The sequence below is a fragment of the Chrysochloris asiatica genome, unplaced genomic scaffold, assembly GCF_000296735.1.
Source record: "Chrysochloris asiatica unplaced genomic scaffold, ChrAsi1.0 scaffold00302, whole genome shotgun sequence".
Lineage (NCBI taxonomy): Eukaryota > Metazoa > Chordata > Mammalia > Afrosoricida > Chrysochloridae > Chrysochloris > Chrysochloris asiatica.
The window spans coordinates 1,008,729-1,029,158 of record NW_006408820.1 but is presented as its reverse complement, the minus strand read 5'-3'; the positions used below and the strand labels follow the sequence as shown (position 1 = coordinate 1,029,158).

Below are 20,430 nucleotides of genomic sequence, written 5' to 3'. Positions count from 1 at the left end.
AGAATGGAAATTTTCTTTCTTTGTTATAAATTGATCTCTGTCCATCACAGAGTTTTCAGTTTCACAATAATCCTGGAACTTGAGAAATCCTAGCACAATACTCAGCTTGTGCTCTTTCTCAATGAACCCACACAGAGAGATATAAGGCATGGATCTATAAGATGGTCTCAATCTGTGACTTTTTTGCTGAGAAACAAAGCATAAATTGGAGTTTGGAGGCTGCAGAAAGTACCTTCGTTTAGGAAAAGTGTACAATGCAAACATCTGGCCTCGACCAGGTGTGCTAGCCACTAACATATGCTTGGCCGGAATTAACTCTGCTGCTTGGCTACTTGCCAAAGTGATAAAAAATCAGTTCTGTGCCCACATGGCAATTCCCCGAGAACCAGAAGCAAATACTAGTTTGTGCCATCTCATGGCAACCCCATGGTTGTCAGAGTAGAACTAAAAGTCCTCCTCATTTAGTTCCCTGAGACCCTTAAGGAAATAAATCCTTTGTCCCATTCACAAACACCAAAACAAATTACCTGCCAGATAGACTTTTTTTCTTCCGAAGCGATCTGAGAGCTGACCAAAAGTGATAACTCCCACAAACACACCGCTGAAGAAAAATGAGCTTGCTGCACTGACTTTGTAAGATCTGTTGGCAATTAGAAACCACTAGAGGAAGGAAAAACAAGAGGCATTTAGGTCACAGGAAAGATGGATGTACTGACATCATTATGAAAACATCAAATGCACAACAAAAACTTGCACAAAGAAATTTTGTCACCTCAACCTTAATCCACTGTAGTCAAGTCAATTCTGTTGCTAGGTCCCCTAGAGGACAGAGTAGAACTGATCCATGAGGTTTCCAAGACTGTAAATCTTTACAGACTGACTCATCTTTCTCCCATGGAGCAGCTGGCGGGTTTGACCTGCCCACTTTTTATTTAGCAACCAAGTACTGTAACCACTGCATCAACAAGGCTCCTCATGACCCACTTCTTGTTAAGTGTTGTTGAGGTGGTTCTGACTCATAGCGACCCCGTAAAGGGTTTCTGAGGAGTAGTTAATGGATTTGAACCTTGTGCACTACTGAACCTTGTACCCTATTCTGCAGCATCATACTAGGCTTCCGAGTGAGTAAAATTTGATATAGAAAACACCTTCACCAAAACTGAATGTTTTCTTTAAAAAGCACTAGAAATCATTATTACTATAATGTGCTCTTAGTACTTATCTTAATACAGACCTTGTAACCGTCCTGGAAACAATGCATAATAGCTAATCTGTTGGCCTTGTCCCTTATTTTAAATTCTTTTGTTTCTTGGGAGGAGGGATCACATCCTGTTGATTTCCATTTCACTGACAACACACTACACGGTGCATACGAGGGAATGGATGATCAGTTCTTTTATCCAGTAACTGAACGGGTTCTAAATCCTTGAGTAGTGTAGGGGTTTAATAGTTGGGCTGCTAACCTCAAGGTCAGCAGTTCGAAACTACCAACTGTTCTGCGGGAGTAACATGAGGCTTTCTGCTCCCATACAGATTTACAGCTTCGGAAACCCTATACAGGGTCGCTATGAGTTGGAACTGACTTCATGGCACATAACCACCACCATTATTATCATCTACTGTTGTTGTTTTCCAACTCATAGCAACCTTGTATAGGGTTTCCAAGAGTGGCTAGTGGGTTTGAACCGCCAACCTTGTGGTTAGCAGTTCAGTGCTGATTCTACAGTACCACGCCAGGACTTTATCTTCTACTGCAGACAACTTACAAACTTAAAAGGAAAGTAAAAATCCTCTGCTTAAAATATTACTATCTAAAACCCTATGGAGAAATGTACTAGGTTGGTCTTTGGTTATAAGGATGAAAATCAACCTCTGTTACAGGTACGTTTACAGACCAAGAGAACAGTCTTGTCCCTTCTCAAACACTACTTCTCACAGAGAGCTTACAGGAAGGCATCTTTCTCAGTTACCTTTCAGACCACTCTTTCCCCTATACATTGACAACTATTCTTATGGCTCAAAGCACATGCAATTTCTTTCCTTCCCATGTATCTCTGTAAGTCTGGATTGATAAGGATCTGGGCAAGACAGTATCTGGACATCTCTATGCAAAAACAAAACTCAGGAATTGACAGGTAGCAATTTTGCCACCTCACTAGTAACACTGTGCTTTACTCAATTTTGTTCCCTCATAAGTAATTTTGCCCCATAAAATTAGCCCCCTCACTAGTAATGTTGTGCTTTACTTCTGAATTCTCCCATTCTTCACATGTAATTTTTAATTACAAAGTTACTTAACTGGGTTTCCAAGCATCTCAAGGATTAGTAAACTAGGGAATGACTACTCTTAAGAAGTAGTAATCATGAAGTCAGTTCTCTTGGTGGTAGTCATAATTACAACAGGAGATCAGAATAAAAATGATGAGACCCCAAAAACACAACTATGTTCAAAACAATATTTTACTCAGGTCGTCAACAAATATTTGTTTCGTTTTTACTAGAAGTTGTAAACTATTCTAAGAACTGGGAATACAGACATGAACAAGATAGACAAGGTCCCTGTTCTCATAGAGCATCAGTGCCAGTGCACTATGACAATAAATAAATGAGTGAACATATTGGGAGAAACTGGGAGGGAAGTATTTCAAAGAAGGCTTCCCTGGGGAGGTGACATTTCCAACTTGGAGTGATGGGAAGTAACCAACCATGGAAAGCTATTCCAGGGCCAGGAGAATCCACACAAGTCCCCAGGGTAGACACACAGTGTGTCTCTGGTAGAAGGTAGTACAAACTTAGGTCAGAGAGGTGGGCAGGCATCAGATCAGCACCTGAGCCATGGGAAGGAGCTACGATGTCACTCTAGTACATAGGGAAGGCACAGAACTAGCAGATATATATATATATAATGTATATATATTATATATATATTAATAAATGTTTTTGGGATTACACTACCACTCCTCCTACCACTGCTGGATCCTGTCGAGTTGGTTCTGACTCACAGTGATCCTCTTTTTGGCTTCTGAGGCTGTAAATCTTTACAGGAACAGAAGAACTCACCTTTCTCCCGTGGAGCAGCTGGTAGATTTGAACTGCTGACCTTGTAGTTAGCAGCCCAAACTTGTAATCTGATATGCCACCAGGGTTCCTTACTCTGCCACTCCCAGAGATTATATTATGACAAGAGAAAGTGGGCACAGAGAGGTGACTGCAATACAAGTGCAGGCGGGAGATGATAGGGACTTGGCCTCCAGTGAAGCAGTAGAGATGGAGAGAATTACTTGGCCATGGGATGTATTTTGGAGGCAGAATTAAATGATTTGCTGGTTATTGACTGGATATGGTGGCGGAAAAAGCAAAAAAGGAGAATCAAAGATTTCACCTAAGTTTTTTACTTCGGCAACTCAGTGGATGGTGGTGACAGAAGGCTGCCATGTGGTAGGAGTTTCATTCTGGGAGTGAGAAGGTTGAGAAAGCAAAGAGAAGATGCCAAGTATGCATATCAGTATGATGACACTAAGATCACCCACTTCTGATAACAAATTGTGTAGTAGGATAACAAGCCCCACTGTGTAAGCCAACTGTATCCTGTGGAAATCTCAGCTTCTCTTTCCTGTTTGGGTCAGATCCCAGGTGCCCAGGTAACCCCTCACTCTGACCCTACCCACCCAGAACTAGGTCAGCAGGTACCAGCCACAAACTCCACAATCATGTGGGAGCCCACATGACTCCTTCCACTTCAGACTGATCAGTCCCAAATTTGGGGCTTACTTAAGCTTCTTAGGGTATAAGCCACAAGCTTGGGAGTCCCTCTGACACCCTCTATTTCAACCCGCCAGCCCCCACTACTCCTCTTTTGTTATTGTTAAGTGCCGGTGAGTCAGTGCCGACTCAAGTGACTCTGTATAGGGTTTCTGATGCTTTAAATCATTATGGGAGCAGAAAGCCTCATCTTTCTCCCATGGAGAGGCTGATGGGCTCCAACTGCAGACTTTTGTGGATCATAGTCCAGTTACAATCATATGGAGCCACCATACTAAAATTTGTTGGAATGACTCACAGAGTTTAAGAAAATCACTATCCCTGAGAAAACAACATTAACATATATATTTTTAAAGAATACAAACAAAGAGACATGTAGGGTGAGGTTTAGGAAGGGTCAAAGTGTGGAGCTTTCGTGTTCCAAAGAGGGACTCACTATCCTCTCCTGTGCATGGTCACCAACCAGGAAGTTCCTCTGAGTTTCTTTTATCAGCCTCACCATGTGCCTTGTGAGTCTTAGTACTTAGGCACCATATGGTCTCTATCGGTCTGGTCAGCCCCCATTTTGCTTCATGTGCTGGCCCAGTTAGAAAGAACTGAGTACAAAGGCCAACTGTTTTATGCGAGGTGGTTTCACACCGCGCACTGAGCAAGTATCTGGTATAGGTGTTGAGCTCAGGCGCAAGCCATTAGAATTTATGAAACTACAGATATGAAAGAAGACTCAGAGCTGGGGCATAGGGCACTTTCATAGTCAGAGAGACTTGGTAAAAGAAGACCATTACAGAAAATTATCAAGAAAGAATCACACAGCAAGAAAACAAGGGGGAATGTGGCATCAGGAAGCTGCAAAAGAACATTTGATTCAGGCAGAAAGGAGCAGTCAATGAGTGAAATGATACTTTAGTAGTAAGGTAAGAAGAGGATCGAAATGTGAAAGTTGCATTTGGAAACAAAATAGTCACTTAAAGATACCATTTCAGTAGAGTGAGAATGGAAGCCAAATTGGAGAGGACTGGAGAGTTAGAGAAGGTTGAGAAACAGATGTGTAGAAAATGGTTTCAAGAAGTTCTGCTGTGAGGGACAGCCAAGAAGTGGAGGAGGATCTGGAGAGCCATGTGGGGTCAAGGACTATTTATATGTTTTTAAAAGATGGGATATATTAGAGGACATGTGCATACTGATGAGAACAATCCAGGAGAGAAAAGATAGACTCGCAAGAGAAAAGTACTTGAAAAAAAGCAAGAGGGACTTGAGTATACAAAGTAGAGAGCTTAGCCTTTCATAGTAGCTGGGTGACTGTCGCTGTAAAAGAAAGGAAGACAGAATACGGGTTCAGAGACCTACAGAGAAGGCGTTTCTTACCTAACCGCTTCTTCTTTACATTGAAATGTCAAGTGAAGTCACCAGTTGTAGGGTGTGGGAGTGGGAGGAGAGTTCAAGGTTTAGGACATGGCATATTCTAGAGAAAACTGCTGGACTTCCTGGCCACACTGACAACTCACATGAGTCTTTAGTCATCAACTTTCTGTGGAAGGTGGGGAGAGTTAAGCTTACAGAGGTAGGGGCTTTCTGGGAGTACTAAGGAAAGAGAGACGCACCAGGGAATTGAGGGTATTTACAAGGCACTGATTATTATAATAATGGGGTATATACTAGTTATGAGAAAAAGAAGGGGGTGATAAAGAGTGAAAAAATACCAAGAAACTCCCCTATATTCTTAACTTCTCTATAGTTACCATTCTTGCCCTGATATTTAGTTATCCCCTATAGAAATCACTCAATGAACCACATCACCATTAACTGAAGGTTCCTTACCCTTTTACTCATGGACCTGACAGCCTGGGAAAGAAGAGATAACTTCCTTTCTCCCCATTAGCATCTCCAAACTTCAAAATCACTAGCTCCTCCAAAAGTCTTATTATTAGACCATAGAGCCCATTATCGTTGTTTGGTAGAGAAGCTACCTTGTTTTAAAATACCCATCCTTCCCTTTTTCCATAGTGATAGATGTTTTAGCTGGGCATGTAGGCTACCCAGAAGGAAGACTAAATATCTCAGTCTCCCTTGCAGCTAGATTCTGGACAATGGTATGTAAGCAGAAGCATCATGTGGTAGCTTCCAGGAACTTACCCTAAGAGAGAGTTGATTTGCCCCTTTCTGCCTTTCAATTTCTTAGAATGTCAATGAAATGCTGGAGCTCCATTTTGAGCCACAGATTAAGGATGGTGAAGCCAAAAGCTGGAAGGATCCTATGTCTCTGAGAATACTGGGATACGGCTCAGCATTAGTATACTGCTAAGTTCTCCAGGGATTCTCAATGGCACTAGGGTTGAGAGACCCTGTCCTGGACCTTGTCATCCTCAATAACAATGTTACCTCTAAAACCGCAATCTTGAGCACCCCACTCCCTTTCAGATCCCCACTCCTTAATCTTCTACCTCATTTCCTCTAGCGGATTCTCTCATCCAAACATTATTCAGCCTATTCAAGACCTCTGATTACCAAACTCTCTAAGTACAGCCTAAGCCATCACAGATTAAATCATGCTAAGAAGTCCTTCAGAAGAACGGATATTGTATATTTTAAAGTCTTATATAAAAAAGATTAAATGTGAGGCTATTTCCTCTTAAAAAGTCACTTATATAGGAAACCCTATATAAGGTCACTATGGATCAGATTGAATTTCTTGATGGCTGTGGGTTTTGGCTGGTATTCAAAGGAGAAATTTTTTAATAAAAATTAACTTATTTTAAATGCATGGATAGTTCAATGGCAGAATTTTACTCCCATGAAGAACGCCTATGGTGACACATTTCCAGGAATAAAAACAAATCAAAATTATTATATATCAGTTTTTTTTTTCTTAGAAAAGATAGTGATTTTCCACAGAAACAGTTCTTCTCTACAATAGCCAATAATCAAGGTCTTATTGTACTTGCTTTAATGAAGATCAAAGACCACAACTTTTAGTATAGATTGCATCTCAATGCAAAGCACACAAAAACCCTCACAACTGAACCAATAAATAATATCATGATTAATGGAAAAGAGAGTGAAGTTGTGAAAGACATCCGTTTGCTTAGATCCACAACCAACACTCATCGAAGCAGCTGTCAAGAAATCAAACAATGTATTGCATTGCACAAATCTGCTGCAAAACACTGTTTACAGTGTTCAAGAGCAAAGATGTCAGTTTGAGGACTAAGGTGTGCCTGACCCAAGCCATGGTATTTTCAAGAGTTTCATAAGCATGTGAAAGTTGGACAGTGAATAAGGAGGACCACAGAAGAATTGATGTATTTGAGTTATGGTGTTGGGAGAAGGATATTAAAAGTACCATGGAGTGCCAGAACAAACCAATCTATGTTGGAAGAAGTACAGGCAGAATGCTCCTCAGAAGCCAGGACAGCAAGACTTCATCTTTCATACTTCAGACTTATTATCAAGAGGTACCAGTCCCTGGAGAAGGACATCATGCTAGGTAAAGTGGAGGGCCAGCCAAAAATGAGAAAGACCACCCCCCCTCCCCCATGAAAGGGACTGACATGGTGATAGCAGCAATAGATTCAAATGTAACAATTGTGAGGATGGCAAAGGACCAGGCAGTGTTTCATTCTATTGTGTTGTGCATTGGGATTACTATGAGTCGGAACCGACTTAACAGTACCTAACAATAGCAACAACTATACCTGCTTAAAATACTTTTAAGTTCTAACAATTACTTTTATGTTTTTCAGGCTCCTTAGTGTTTGTTTGTTTTCATGCTTTTATTAGCTGGCCTTCAACTTGAGCCTTAATTATTCTACACCTCAATTTCTGCCAGTTTGTTTACAGAATGTGAATAGCCAAGATGGTTAGACTCATACTAATGTGTCTGATGCTTAATCATTAAAGAAAAACTAATCCTGGCTACTTCATAATCAACCAATCTGTTGACCACATTTATGGAACTTCTCAAATCCATCAAAAAGGCTGTGATATCTTCTGTTTAACAGCCTTACCAACAACTGTATGTCTAACATCAATGGTAATTTTAGGAAGAAGCAGCCCAAGAGATGTTTGTTTGACTAGCAAACTCCAAATTATGATCCTCAGGCCAGCATTTCCAAGTGTTAGTAATTTCTACTTAGTTTGCTTCATGCCAATGCTCATTAGGCTAATATGTCTCCCAATTTTTCATAGGGATGTGTGGTGCTGTAGGATAAAGCACTGTACCACAAGGTTGACCTAAACTGCTAGGTCAGTGGTTCAAACCCACCAGCTGTTCCTCAGAGACCCTACACAGAGTCACTAAGAGTCGGAACCAACTCTACGGCACTTAACAACAACATTTTTCATAGAATACAATCAGGAACTGATTTTTTTTTTTTTTTTTAAATGGGAAGGCATCACCAGATTTTTAAAAGTAATCAGAGAATGTGAAGCCAGAACCCAGAACATCTCCCTGCCAGATCTAGATGAGTAGGGGATGGCCAGCTCAGGACTGTCAACTCAAGGATTTAGGACAATGTGTTCATGATCAGCTTCCCCACTCCCACCCCCAATACAAACAGCTGAGATTTTAAAGTTTAAACATTTTGTTTTCCATTTTTCAATTTTAGGATTTTTTTTTTTTTGTAAGTTTCAAACAAAGTTTAAAGGTTTACCACCTTATTTACTATGTGATATAAAGAGTTTAATTTTGTCAAGATACTCTCTACAACAGTGATCTCTAAAGGATTTGAGAAAAATATTTGTAAAGATTTGGAAAGAGGTCACCCCCTAGACTAGATTCAATTGCTAGCTCATTTTAAAAATTCCTTTGATGAGTACTTAGTACCAGAGTTAACAGCCAACCAGAAATATAATGTGCACTTATGAGATGGCACTACAGAATAATGCACTGGACCACAGGGTTGGTTTGAACCCCAAAATCAGTGGTTCAACCCCACCAGCTGCTCCTCAGAAACCTTATACAGGGTCGCTATGAGTTGGAACCGACTCGACAGCACTTAACAACAAAAGACAAAAATAAGATGTCTTAGTGGTGCAATGGTTAAGCACTTGGCTGCTAAATGAAAGGTTGGTGGTTCAAACCCACCAGACTCACCAAGGGAGAAAGGTATGACAACCAGCTTCTGTAAAGACTACAACCTTGGAAACCACATGGGGCAGTTCTACTCTGGTCCTGTAAGGTTGCTAAGAATCAGAACTGACTTGGTGGTAATGAGAAAGAAAGAAAAAAATAGTAATTCACCTAAACACTTAATTGGCTAGAGATTATTAAAGTAACATATCTCCAACTATTATTTTAATGACAGACTAAATTCTAAAGGTACAGCATGAATAATCTTTATTATACTAATTCATTTCAGATTGAAAAATTAGTAGCAAATTGAAAAAGCAGAAATTGTTCTTTTCCCATACATTAACAGAGAAGGAAGAGCCTACGTCCAAATATTTTCAGTCTCTCAAGTTGACCTGCCTAAGTCTGTTTTTGGTTTATAACCAACATCTGTATTTTTTTTTTTTTTATATGCTTCATTGCAATTACCATGTTGAGTTCACGAGTTGGGCGTTTATTTATGCCCTGTTATCATAAGGAATCTGACACCAGTATTAAGAACCCTCGTACAATCATTCACTCATCTTTAAAAAGCAGGCGGGAGAGTAAATCGGACGCACCTGAGGGTAGAGATCAACAGCAGGTGTCTCTAACACAAAAAAAGTGAAAGGAACATAAATATGGCAAAACCCAGCATGAGTGCAGAGCCAGGTGCCACACAGAGCCTTCCAGCTCCTGAAAAGGAAAAAATTCCATGCAAACAGAAAAGAGATGAGACAGAGTTACTAATGACTGTTAATCAGGTACTAGAGGGTTTTGCTTAGTATTTGGATTAAAACTGCTTGTTGTTAGGTATCTTCAAGCCGGTTCCGACTCATAGCGACCCTGTATAGGAAGATTCCTCAGAAGCAGCTGGTGGGTTTGAACTGCCGATCTTGTGGTTCAAACTAAACTTGCAGCCCAGTGCATTATCCTCAAGCACCATACCAGGACTCCTAAAACAACTGTTTAGAGGCCCAGAATAAGCAGCATGTCCCAATAAAAGATAAAGAACTAGGGTATGTCAAAAAAATAATTGCTCTGCATACAATACAGAGTGTGGGTATTAGAAGATCTGTGAAACACCATCACAGCTGCTCAAGCCCGGGCTGAATTAGACGGGGCTGCACAGAAGAAAATACACTCAAGCTGCCAAGAGACCAAGAGCTCAGAAGGCAAGTGTAGGATGAGTCACCCATGAATAGGTACTACCTGTCGCCAGCAGGACTGACAAATCAATCAGAGATTGAGTGAGGCTTCAAGATGAGTTTTCAGGGAAATAACAGAATGTCTTTAGTATTTGCCTTGAAATGGTCAAGCCTTAAACTTTACAGAAATGTCACAAATCAAATGAATCATGTTTCTGAGGAGCAGCTGGTGAGCTTGAACTGCTGACCTTGTGGTTCAAACCGAATTTGTAGTCCAGTGTATTAACCCACCGTGCCCTAGCACACAGTATAAAAGATGTCTCTTAAGTTGGTTATAAATAACTAAAACCAATGAAAAAAAAGGCCTCTCTTAGACTAACTCCCAGAACATAAACACATTTTCTGTCTCTACTCTGAGCAACTTCTGATTGGCTCTGTTAATGACACTGCCATGGATTGAACTATATCCCCCAGAATCTGTGTGAACTTGGCTGGGCCATGATTCTCAGTGGTTTAGCAGGTAAGTAAGCATCCCCCATGAAGTGATCTGATGTGATCAGCCCTGCTCAGAGGTAAGGGGTGTTGCCTTGGGGTGTGGCCTACATCACCTTTTATCTTATGAGAGAAGTAAGGGTTCTGACAGCCACCAAGAAAGAAGAGCTGGGAGCTGAGTTTCCAACTTCCAAGACTCAGGGAAAGGAAGACGGATGCTAAGAAGAATGGAGATCTCAAAGGACCACAAAAGATGCTAAAAGGAGACAAGGACCTTCTTCCTAAACTGTGAGCTAACAGAGAAAAAAAGCCTTCCCCCAGAGCCAGCACTCTGATTTTGGACTTCTAGCCTCCCAAACTGTAAAAGAATAAATGTCTGTTTGTTAAAGATATCCACTATGGCAGCACCAGATAACGAGGACAGTCACAAATGTGTCAGTTTTGCCCTGTGACCCAACTGACCATTCTTTGATTTTTTTTCTTCTAATTTCATGGAATACTAGTTAAGAAGTATGCGATTATCACACACCAAGGTAATGGAAGGGGCAGTGCGTGTTAAATTAAAAAAGAAAACAAACATTTAGACTAGGTTTGCACTTTCCCTCCCCACGTTGACTTTGTCCTTCACAAGTTTTGTTCTTTGCACTCCTTGTTCTGGGTAACACTGGGAGACTGATGCTGCATCACCCACACACATGTGAGTAATGTAAGGCCACCACTGCTTCGCAGCAGGCCAGGTGACAGTACAATTATCCAAAGGAGGGCAAACAATTCATTCCACTTTTGCCACGAAGCTCAACACCTTACAGAAATTGGCTGTTGTCTGTATACGCTATGCCTTTGTCTCTCCCACCCGCAATCCCAACTCTCCCCTGGTGAACTCCTTTTCATCCTTATGATACCCCTTAAGCACCTACTCCCACATGAAGACTTGCCTGATTCACTCGAGCAGAGCTGACCACCAGTTCCTTTCTGCCATGTCTCCTCCTATGCTAGACTCTAACACAACGTACGGTGAAGGTGTGTTTACCTGTCAACTCTCATACTATGCTGTGACCTTCTAAAGGGCATCTTTACAGCCCAAGTTTGTATCCCAACCTTACCTTACAGCATTAATTATTTGCTGAATTATTTCTACAAGAGTGAATACTATTGTTTTCCGTACATCATCATATACATAATCTCAAGGTTGCTACTTCAAACATCAAGTTGTGTTTGGGGGCACACAATTAACTGTCTAACTGGTAAAGTCATCTTTTCCTTGGAGCCATGGAATGGCATTCTCGAGAAAGAGGTTGTAAGGAAGGTGTGAGAAGACTTGGAAAGGGAGGTGTTTTCATTCTTCCTTGAGACAATCTCACATACCGAGTACTTCGATTTTATACTGAACCCAGACATTCTAAAGAAGGCTAAGGAGAAAGAAAACTATTATTAGTTTTCTGGAATCCTGGCTGAAAAGCTCTAAGGTCAAAATCAGTACCACTGAACATACACTTCCCAGAGCGTAAGTAACTGAAGCAGTATGACCACTGTGAGCATTTTAATTCCTCCACATATAGTCCCACTGAGAGGGCATGTAGGCTTGTGTGGGGATAAGCAAATTGCTGCAGGTGATACATGTACATCAAGAGACCCACAGGCCAGGTAGGGCCCAGTCAAGTCAGAGCGGCATCTAAACCCCTCATCTGGTTGCTTTGTCTCTTCTGGAGCAAGCTGGATTTGCTCATGAGTCCGGGGTTCCACAGGGGACACAGTCTACCTGTTCATAAAGGCAAAAGCGGCCGCCCTTCCTGACTGTGTAGGTGGAAGTTGGGCACGTGCCCACATTCAACATGACACCAGAGATCCTGCTCCATAACATCCTCCTTTGATGGGAACCAAGTCACATGTCAACTGCCATCACCCCACCCAGACTCCTAGCTTGTCAGTGCTGCAAGGTAACAAGGCTGGGAAGGACAGTAGCTTCCTCAGCATGGCCCTCCCAGCCCACCCACCCTGACACCTGCAGCACATCCTCAGGCACCCTTCACAACCAATGAGCTGATGACTATTTTGTTCTGCAAAATTCTGAGCCCTTCTAGGAAGAATTCCACATAGAAAGTCAGCCCTCCCCGCTCTAGTTCCTATAGAAATATGTATAGTGTTCTCTAGAAACCTTTCACTCTGGGAGAAGACCAAGGTAATCAGAGGCCTCCTGTGACTAAGGAGTACTTGGACAGGGTATTTCAGGAACAGTTTCATGGTGATTAACTAACTTGCTTCATTTCAATGTAGTTGTCACTCTGAATTACCACTTAATGGGTGAAGTGTGTGCAGGCTTTAACAATCGGTAGTACAGGCGTAAGGAAGACATTAAAAAAAAAAAAAATTAGCCCCTAAAGCAATTACAGCAGTGAATTTTTCAAATAGTTTCAATACTCTATCTTTTGACCCCAGGGTATGGCTTGGGGAAAATATATTAATCTCAAGATAATAATCAGTCAATTTCAGTTCTCCAATATCCACAATGACATTAGAGATTCCAACCTTACTCTTTTTGGTTGCAAACATTAATTAAGCATAGTAATTGTGTGTCTCCGTGATATTTGGTGCTTTCTGGATGAGTCAGAGCTCAGGGAATAATTTGAATATAGCAGACAGCAATTTGTTACATAAATTCACCCCAATGGCTATTAGTTCACTGCAGAATAGTAAAGATTAAAGGTTGTTTTTTTTTTAATTACTGCATTAAAAACAAGCTACTCCCCCTCTAAGACTGAATCTCTAAGACTGAATGGAACACATGAGCAGGCATGTAAGCTTGCTGGCAACCACATTGGTCTACTGGTGAGTGGAAGACAGGGAAAGACAGCAATGAAGAAATGGGCTAAGTTCAACCATTGACTCCTCTTGACTCCTGTTGACCTGGAGATGAGAGAAAGAAGAGGAAGGGCTGGTTGGTCCAAAGTGTGGTGAGACCTGAGGACACCTGAGCCCATGGACAAGGATATAGCCACAGAGGGCTAGAGCTGAGAGTAAAACATCCAGCTGATATGAAAGGAGGGGAGACACACAAAAACACACAAACTTGCAGATAGTACCCATTTGACCTAGCCTCGATGGCTTGATAATCAGAACATGACTATAGGTAGATTAATTTTTTGATAAAGGAAATGAGTGTAAATTGCTACAATTTGATGAACATGACCTATACTCATGGAAGTAGTAGTTCAAAATACCAACAGAGAGGGAAGGAGTCTTCACATCAAGTAACAATGCCATCCCTCTATACACATGGTAGATTGGGACAGGCAATTTAGACACTGGCTACCTAAAATGAGGGGGCGATAAAGGCACAAAGTGACTGGTTTACAAGGTTTCAAGGGGGAGTTTAGTTTAAGAGTGTGTGTGGAAAGACAGAGTTCCCACTAAATAGTTTTCATCTTGTCTAGATGGGTCTGATAAAAAGAGATGGGGATAAGATTCTTATGATCCAATAGTGAGTAACTGTTATCATGACTAATTGCAACTTTCACAATTATAAAGGTAGAAGTTTTGTAACAAAAATGGGGGAATATTTATTCTTACACTCCAGAAACAGAAGACCCTAGGACCATCAAGGGAGAAGAGCACAAGCGGAATGCGGGACCCTATCCAGAGAAGCAGAGACACCAGAGAAGGAGGCAGAGATGGGGACATGGAGAGAGCGAGCAGCTGAGGTCTCTAGATTCATGGAAAGAGAGGGACTGAGAGATGGAGGCCAGGAGGCAGAGTTACAGAAGGTGCCCTCTGGTGGTTTAAATTATTATATAATGCGTGAGTGTTTAAAAAAAAAAAAAAGAGCTAAAATGAATACAGACAAATACTGTTAACTGATGGTACATGGAGGGGATTATAATCTTTGTAATGAAACAAGGTGTATGATTTGTTGAATATAAATCTGATGATCTACCCTGTAAACTTTCACTCAATTCACAACAAAAACTTGAAAAAGACAAACCTAAAAAACAAACTACTCACATACACATAACCTCTTATTCACCCTTCCTAAAATCTTCCATAGAAACTTATTTAAGCACTTGAGTGCAATAAGGTAGAAGGTGGGATTTATTTTTTAAATGTATATTTGAACACAATCCCCTTTAACTATAGAGTCTCCTGTAGACGCTACCTTGGTATTTACATCCAGGACTTTCTTGTGATGGGTCAACAGGACTTCATACTTATTTTTTGACTTTGATTCTGTAATTTCAATAAGAGGCCATGTGAACAAAATATTATCTATTTTCTACAAATGGCCTCTAAGGCTATTCATCAGCTATTGGCAAGATCAGTTCCCAGATTCAATACTCTCACTTTGGAGATTTGGAGGAGCAAATGAGAAGCTGGAGAGGTAATCAAAACTGAATTCATGCTAAGAATCGAAATGGAAAGTTTGTTTTGGGGTTGCACTCCACTGCAACAACAATTACTCAGCTCACAGGGCGGAGCCTCGCTGCTGCTGAAAGACACTGGCTAAGGGTGGGGTGGCTGAGGCTGCCATCTTGTCTGGTGCTCCTGTTCTGGCTGCTACGTGACCACTACTCTCATTATTCTTCCCTCTGCTGCTGTTCCTCTGTGGACTCTAACCATTTTGGTAGCAGCAATAGTTACCCCTCAACCTACTCTGAACCACCTCAGGACTTGGAACACCACCCAAATAGGCCTGCAATGCCCAAGGCAGAATAGATTGTGTGAACTCACATGTAACTCATCCATTCTCACTGCTGAGATGAGGATACATGGGATGGACACTGCATTTATACTTCAAAATAAAATAATAGGACTCCAGGAAACACAAGAGATTCTGAACTCAAAACGTAAAGCATAAACAGCACGTTTCTTTGTTGTTAGGTGCCGTCGAGTCAGTTCTGACTCATGATAACCCTATGCACAATAGAATGAAACACTGGCTGGTTCTGAGCCATTCTCACAAGTGTTGTTACTTGTCAGCCCATTACTGCTGCCACCATGTCAATCCATCTTCTTCATGACCTTCCTCTTTTTTTGCTGACCCTCCACTTTACCAAGCATGATGTCCTTCCTGATAGCATGTCTGAAGTATAAGCGGTATGAGAGACAAAGTCTTGCCTGTTAGCTTCTAAAGGGCATTCTGGCTGTACTTCTTCCAATACAGATCTGTTTGTTCTTCTGACAGTCGATGGTACTTTTAATATTCTTCTCCAACATCATAAATCAAATGCCCTTTCTTAGATCTACCCAGATACATTCAGAGAGGAGAAATGTGGGTGATACCATAGCCACAGAGGGTAGACGCTGCTGGAGATCTGTGCAGACAAGTGAGAAACACAAGAGTTGTTGCTGTTATATAAGAAAAGCAGACACACAGATGCACGGACAGACAAAAACAGATGGAAGTAAAAAGTCTAGATTTACTGGACCAGTTGAGACTGCTGCCCTGAGATACACTTCAAACATTAACACCACATTATCCCTTGAGGTCACCTGTTAACTAAATAACAGATTGGATCATAAAATAAAAACTATTAGCCACAAGTAATGAGTTTCTTAAAAAACAACAACAATCAACTAAAAGAGACCAAATGGTCACGATTACTCTACAACAATGAAGAGAAGAGAAGAGGGCACAGACACTGAAGTACTGCAAACTCTGCACGCAGAACTGAATGGATGAGAATAATGATTACATTGTGAAAAAAGTAACCAATACCACTGAACAATGTGTCAAAATTGCTAAATGGGCAGCTAATTTGCTGTGTAAACTCTCACCTTAAACACAATAAAATATTTGGGAGGGGGGAGAAGGAGGAACAGTGACTCGCAGATACAGTCCAGAGGGTTAACGTACCAGCAGTGAGAAGAGAAGCACAGCGTATCACAAGCAGGGAGGGGGAGCACCGATGCAGCCTTAGCTCTTAATTCTTTCCTTCTTATTGCTGATTTACAGATTTCCTGCATTTGCCAGGGAAGCTGTTTCATTCTCTTTCTCCTGCATCTATGTTGTATCTTAAGTAGAAGCTCTCGGGGCCCTTTGGTCAATTCTTTCCCTTTTGTCTTCAGCTTCCAGTGAAGCACTACTAAGTGAGAGCCGCTATGTGGCAGCAGAGGGGGCGCCGCAGTGACCAGGGCACCACAGTTCCTATGGTCCTGGAACACAGGGTCTAACAGCACCCTCCTCCCTCCTATCAAGGTCTTCTCTATTATCAGTAAGGAGCAGTTGCTCAATGAACATTTGTTAGTAATGGGGCTTCCTATGGTAATATCTAAAAAAGCTCTAATTACTGATTTCATTAGTATTAATGTAATTCAATTCCATTAAAATCTGTGGAGTGCCTGCAGCGCTGAAGCACTGCTACATGGTCAAATTTACTTTACATTACGAAGCACGTACTGTGAGAGACTGTGCATACATGTCACTTGGCTCAACCTTGCATCCTGGCGCTGTAAGCACTTTAATCAGAATTGCACTCTCCAGTGGTGGTCAGCTGGCCTTCTCTTCAGAAAGCCCATTCTCAGGTGAAAACTTTCATAAGGACTTCTGTAATCAGTGTCTCCACTACCAATGGGTGTTTTGCTTATTCATAATTTAAATAGTGGCCTATAATCCAGCTCCTTGGATTATTTGCTTAGCATACAGATTGATTAAGTATGGTGAAAGAACAGAACCCTAGGATACACCTTTCCTGATTTTAAGCCATTCGGTGTCCTCTTGTTCTATTTGAACAACTACTCTTTGGTCTATGCATAGGTTCTTCAGGAGCATGATTAAGTATTCTAGAATACTCATTCTCTGCAGTGTTATTCATAGCTTGTCATGATCTTCATAGTCAAAACCTTTTGCATAGTCAATAAAGCACAGGTAAATATCTTTTGGTATTCTCTGCCTTAAGCCAAGATTGATCTGACATTAGCAATGATATCCCTGGTTCCACATCCTCATCTGAATCCAGCTTGAACCTCTGGCAGTTCCCTGTCAAGTACTGTTGCAGATGTTTTGAATTATTTTTAGCAAAGTTTCACTTGCATGTGATATTAATGATCTTGTCATATGATATCTGCATTCTGTTGGAGTAACTTTCTTTGGAATGGGCACAAATATGGATCTCTTTCAATCAGTTGATAGCTGTCTTCCAAATTTTTTGGCATAGATGGGTGTGTGCCTCCAGTGTTGCATCAGTTTGCTAATATATTTCAATTCCCAGAGCCTTCCTCTTTGCCAATACTTTCAGTGCACCTTGGACTTCTTCCTTCAGTACCATTGGCTCTTGTTTATATGCTACTTCTTGAAATGGTTGAACATTGAACATTTCTTTTTGGTACAGTGACTCTGTGTATCTGTCCATCTTCTTTTGATGCGTTCTAGATCATTCAATATTTTGCCCAAAGCATTCATTAGCCAATAGGAAAAGCAAATTGAAACCACAATGAGATATCACTATACACTTGTCAAGATGACTAAACATAAAAAATATTCAGACTCTGTTTAAAGAATCCTTGTCAAAAGGGGTAGGGTTAAATGCAGAATATAATTTCAATTCTCACAGAATCCAGTCTTTCTAGAGCCATCAAGGCTGCATGGACCCTGGAAACTACTGCCCTGAAATTACCTTTAAACCTGAAACTAAATCCAAAAATATTCCCAGAAGGGTTTTTTTAAACCAAACAACAGTCTAGCTTAACAAGTAAAGACTATCTGGCATAATCTGTGCTCTTTAAAACAAAAAATTGGTATATGAGATAAATTGTTAGCAACTTAAAGAGTTCGATAGGAGGTGGGATAGTTAAGGTTTGGCATCCACTTGGCTGGGCCTGGAGTCTCAGTGGTTTGGCAGTTAAGAGGTAGGAATCCCTCATGAGGAGATCTGATGTGCTCAGCCCTGATGCCACATAACTCTCCTATATTGTAAATCCTCACCTCTGTGATGTTAATGAGGCCAGATGCAATCTATAGGATTAAGTTGTATCTTGAGTCACTTTTTTGTAAGAGATAAAAAGAGATTAAACAGACAAACAAACCTGAGAGGTCCCTACTACTACCACCAAGAAGAAAAGCCAGGAATGGAGTTTGTGGTTCTGGGGGGCTCATCTGTGCCTTTAATGTAGTAATGCCAACACCCTGTTTGCTATCATTGGGATAATCTAGGTAGTGGTTCACAAGACTTTTCTGAATTATTTCTTGCAACTGCATATAAATCTATAATTGCCTCAAAATAAAAATTTTTAATTAAGGAAAAAATAGGACAAAGGAGCCAGTTTGAAGAGGTTTCCACTGGTAAATTGGGGATAATTTTAGCACCAAAATAATTAAGGACCAAAATGAATTATAAATGATTAAAATGAATACAAATACATTGAGTACATACTGATGATATAGACAGATAGATAGACAGACAGACAGATAGGAAAGGCTACTGTTTACAGTAAAACTCAGAATGACTGGTAAATGTGGAGAAAGTAAAGGAATTCAGAAACCATTATTTGCAACCAACACATTCTATGTTGGTTCAGGCAAGAATCTATCAATGAATACTAAGCTGGGGAAGGGGTGCTAATGAGGAATAGTACAATTGCATAACCTTGGCGTAATTCCCCACAGATTGCATAATGAATGAAATGAAAAAGAAAAAAATATATATAATAACTATACGGCAGAGAAATCAGATAATGCCCAGACTGAATTGATTACAATTACCATCACAAACAAGGGACAGATGGATATTGTGTCCCTGGCCAGTGATGCCAATTTTGAGATCTCATCTCCAGAACAGACACACTAGAAGAACACGGTATTACTTATTATAGGATTTTGAACAGAGATTCATAATTTGAGTAAGGAACCATCAAATAAATCCAAAATGAACATTCCTGTTTTTAAGGGGGAGAGGGGGGGACCTGTATTCTTCAAAAAAATCAGTGTCACAAAAGACAAGGCAAGTTGAAGGTTAAAGGACCCTAAAGAGCCATACAACTAATCAGATACAAGAAGTAATCCTAGACTGGATTTCCAGAATGTTCTTAGAAGAAAGGATGGCGAGCCTTGTACTGGCTTACTTTGCACAGGTCACCAGGAAAGGCTAATCGCTAGAAGAGGACATCATGTTTGATAATGTAGAAGGCCAAGGAAAACATGAGAGCCATTCAATGAGTTGGACTGGAACAACAGCCACAATCATGGAGTCAGACTGAGAATCCTGAAGATGGCACAGATTCTGACAGCATCTCGTTCTGTCATACATAAGGTCATCATGAGTCAGAGCTGACTCACTGGAAACTAACAACAGACTGGCTTTAATACAAGAGGGCAAAAATAGTATTACCAAGGACATGAGTAGGTCAAGTGGTAAAACTGGCTACGTACAGTTGATTAAACTGTGGCACCAGTGTTACATTTCTAAAAGTTGGTAACATCGTGATTAGGCAGGAAAATGTCTTTATTTTGAAAAACGACATATTGAAATATGGCATAAAGGAACACTAATGTATGCAACTTCCAAAACTTAAAAGAAAGAGTGCAAATGATAATGCCAATGAGACAAAGTATTAACAATACATGTAACTAAAGACTAAGTCGGGAGAAAGAGGAGGCTTTCTGCTCCCGTAAAGATTTTCAGCCTAGAAACCCTATACAGGGTGCTATGATTCAGAACTGACTCAATGGCACACAGCCAGCCAGCCAAAAACTATACGTGTATGCCTTATACAACTGTGTAAGTTTTTGTTAGTTGGAAATTCTTTCCAAATAAGACAATTAAAAATTTTTTTATTTGGCTTCTGTTACTGGAAATCTAAGGTATGTGCATACCAGTTAGGGTTGCATCCATTCCTAAAAAGTACAATGAATAAGAAAGCATAGGTATCGGACCTAAATGTCAATCACAGAATTATGAAGGCCATCAATGAAAAACTCAGGACAAATGTGAGGGCACTAATTCTGGGAATACA

At 40.7% G+C, this 20,430-nt stretch overlaps 1 protein-coding gene across 1 annotated transcript in view; it reads right to left on the bottom strand.

Moving 5' to 3' along the window:
* Window positions 1-20,430, bottom strand: part of SLC22A15 (solute carrier family 22, member 15) — a 114,192-nt gene that overhangs the window by 57,835 nt on the left and 35,927 nt on the right. The window contains exon 3 of the mRNA XM_006874798.1: window positions 528-660. Within this exon, the coding sequence (XP_006874860.1) occupies window positions 528-660 (133 nt within the window). The remainder of the gene's footprint in view (window positions 1-527; window positions 661-20,430) is intronic.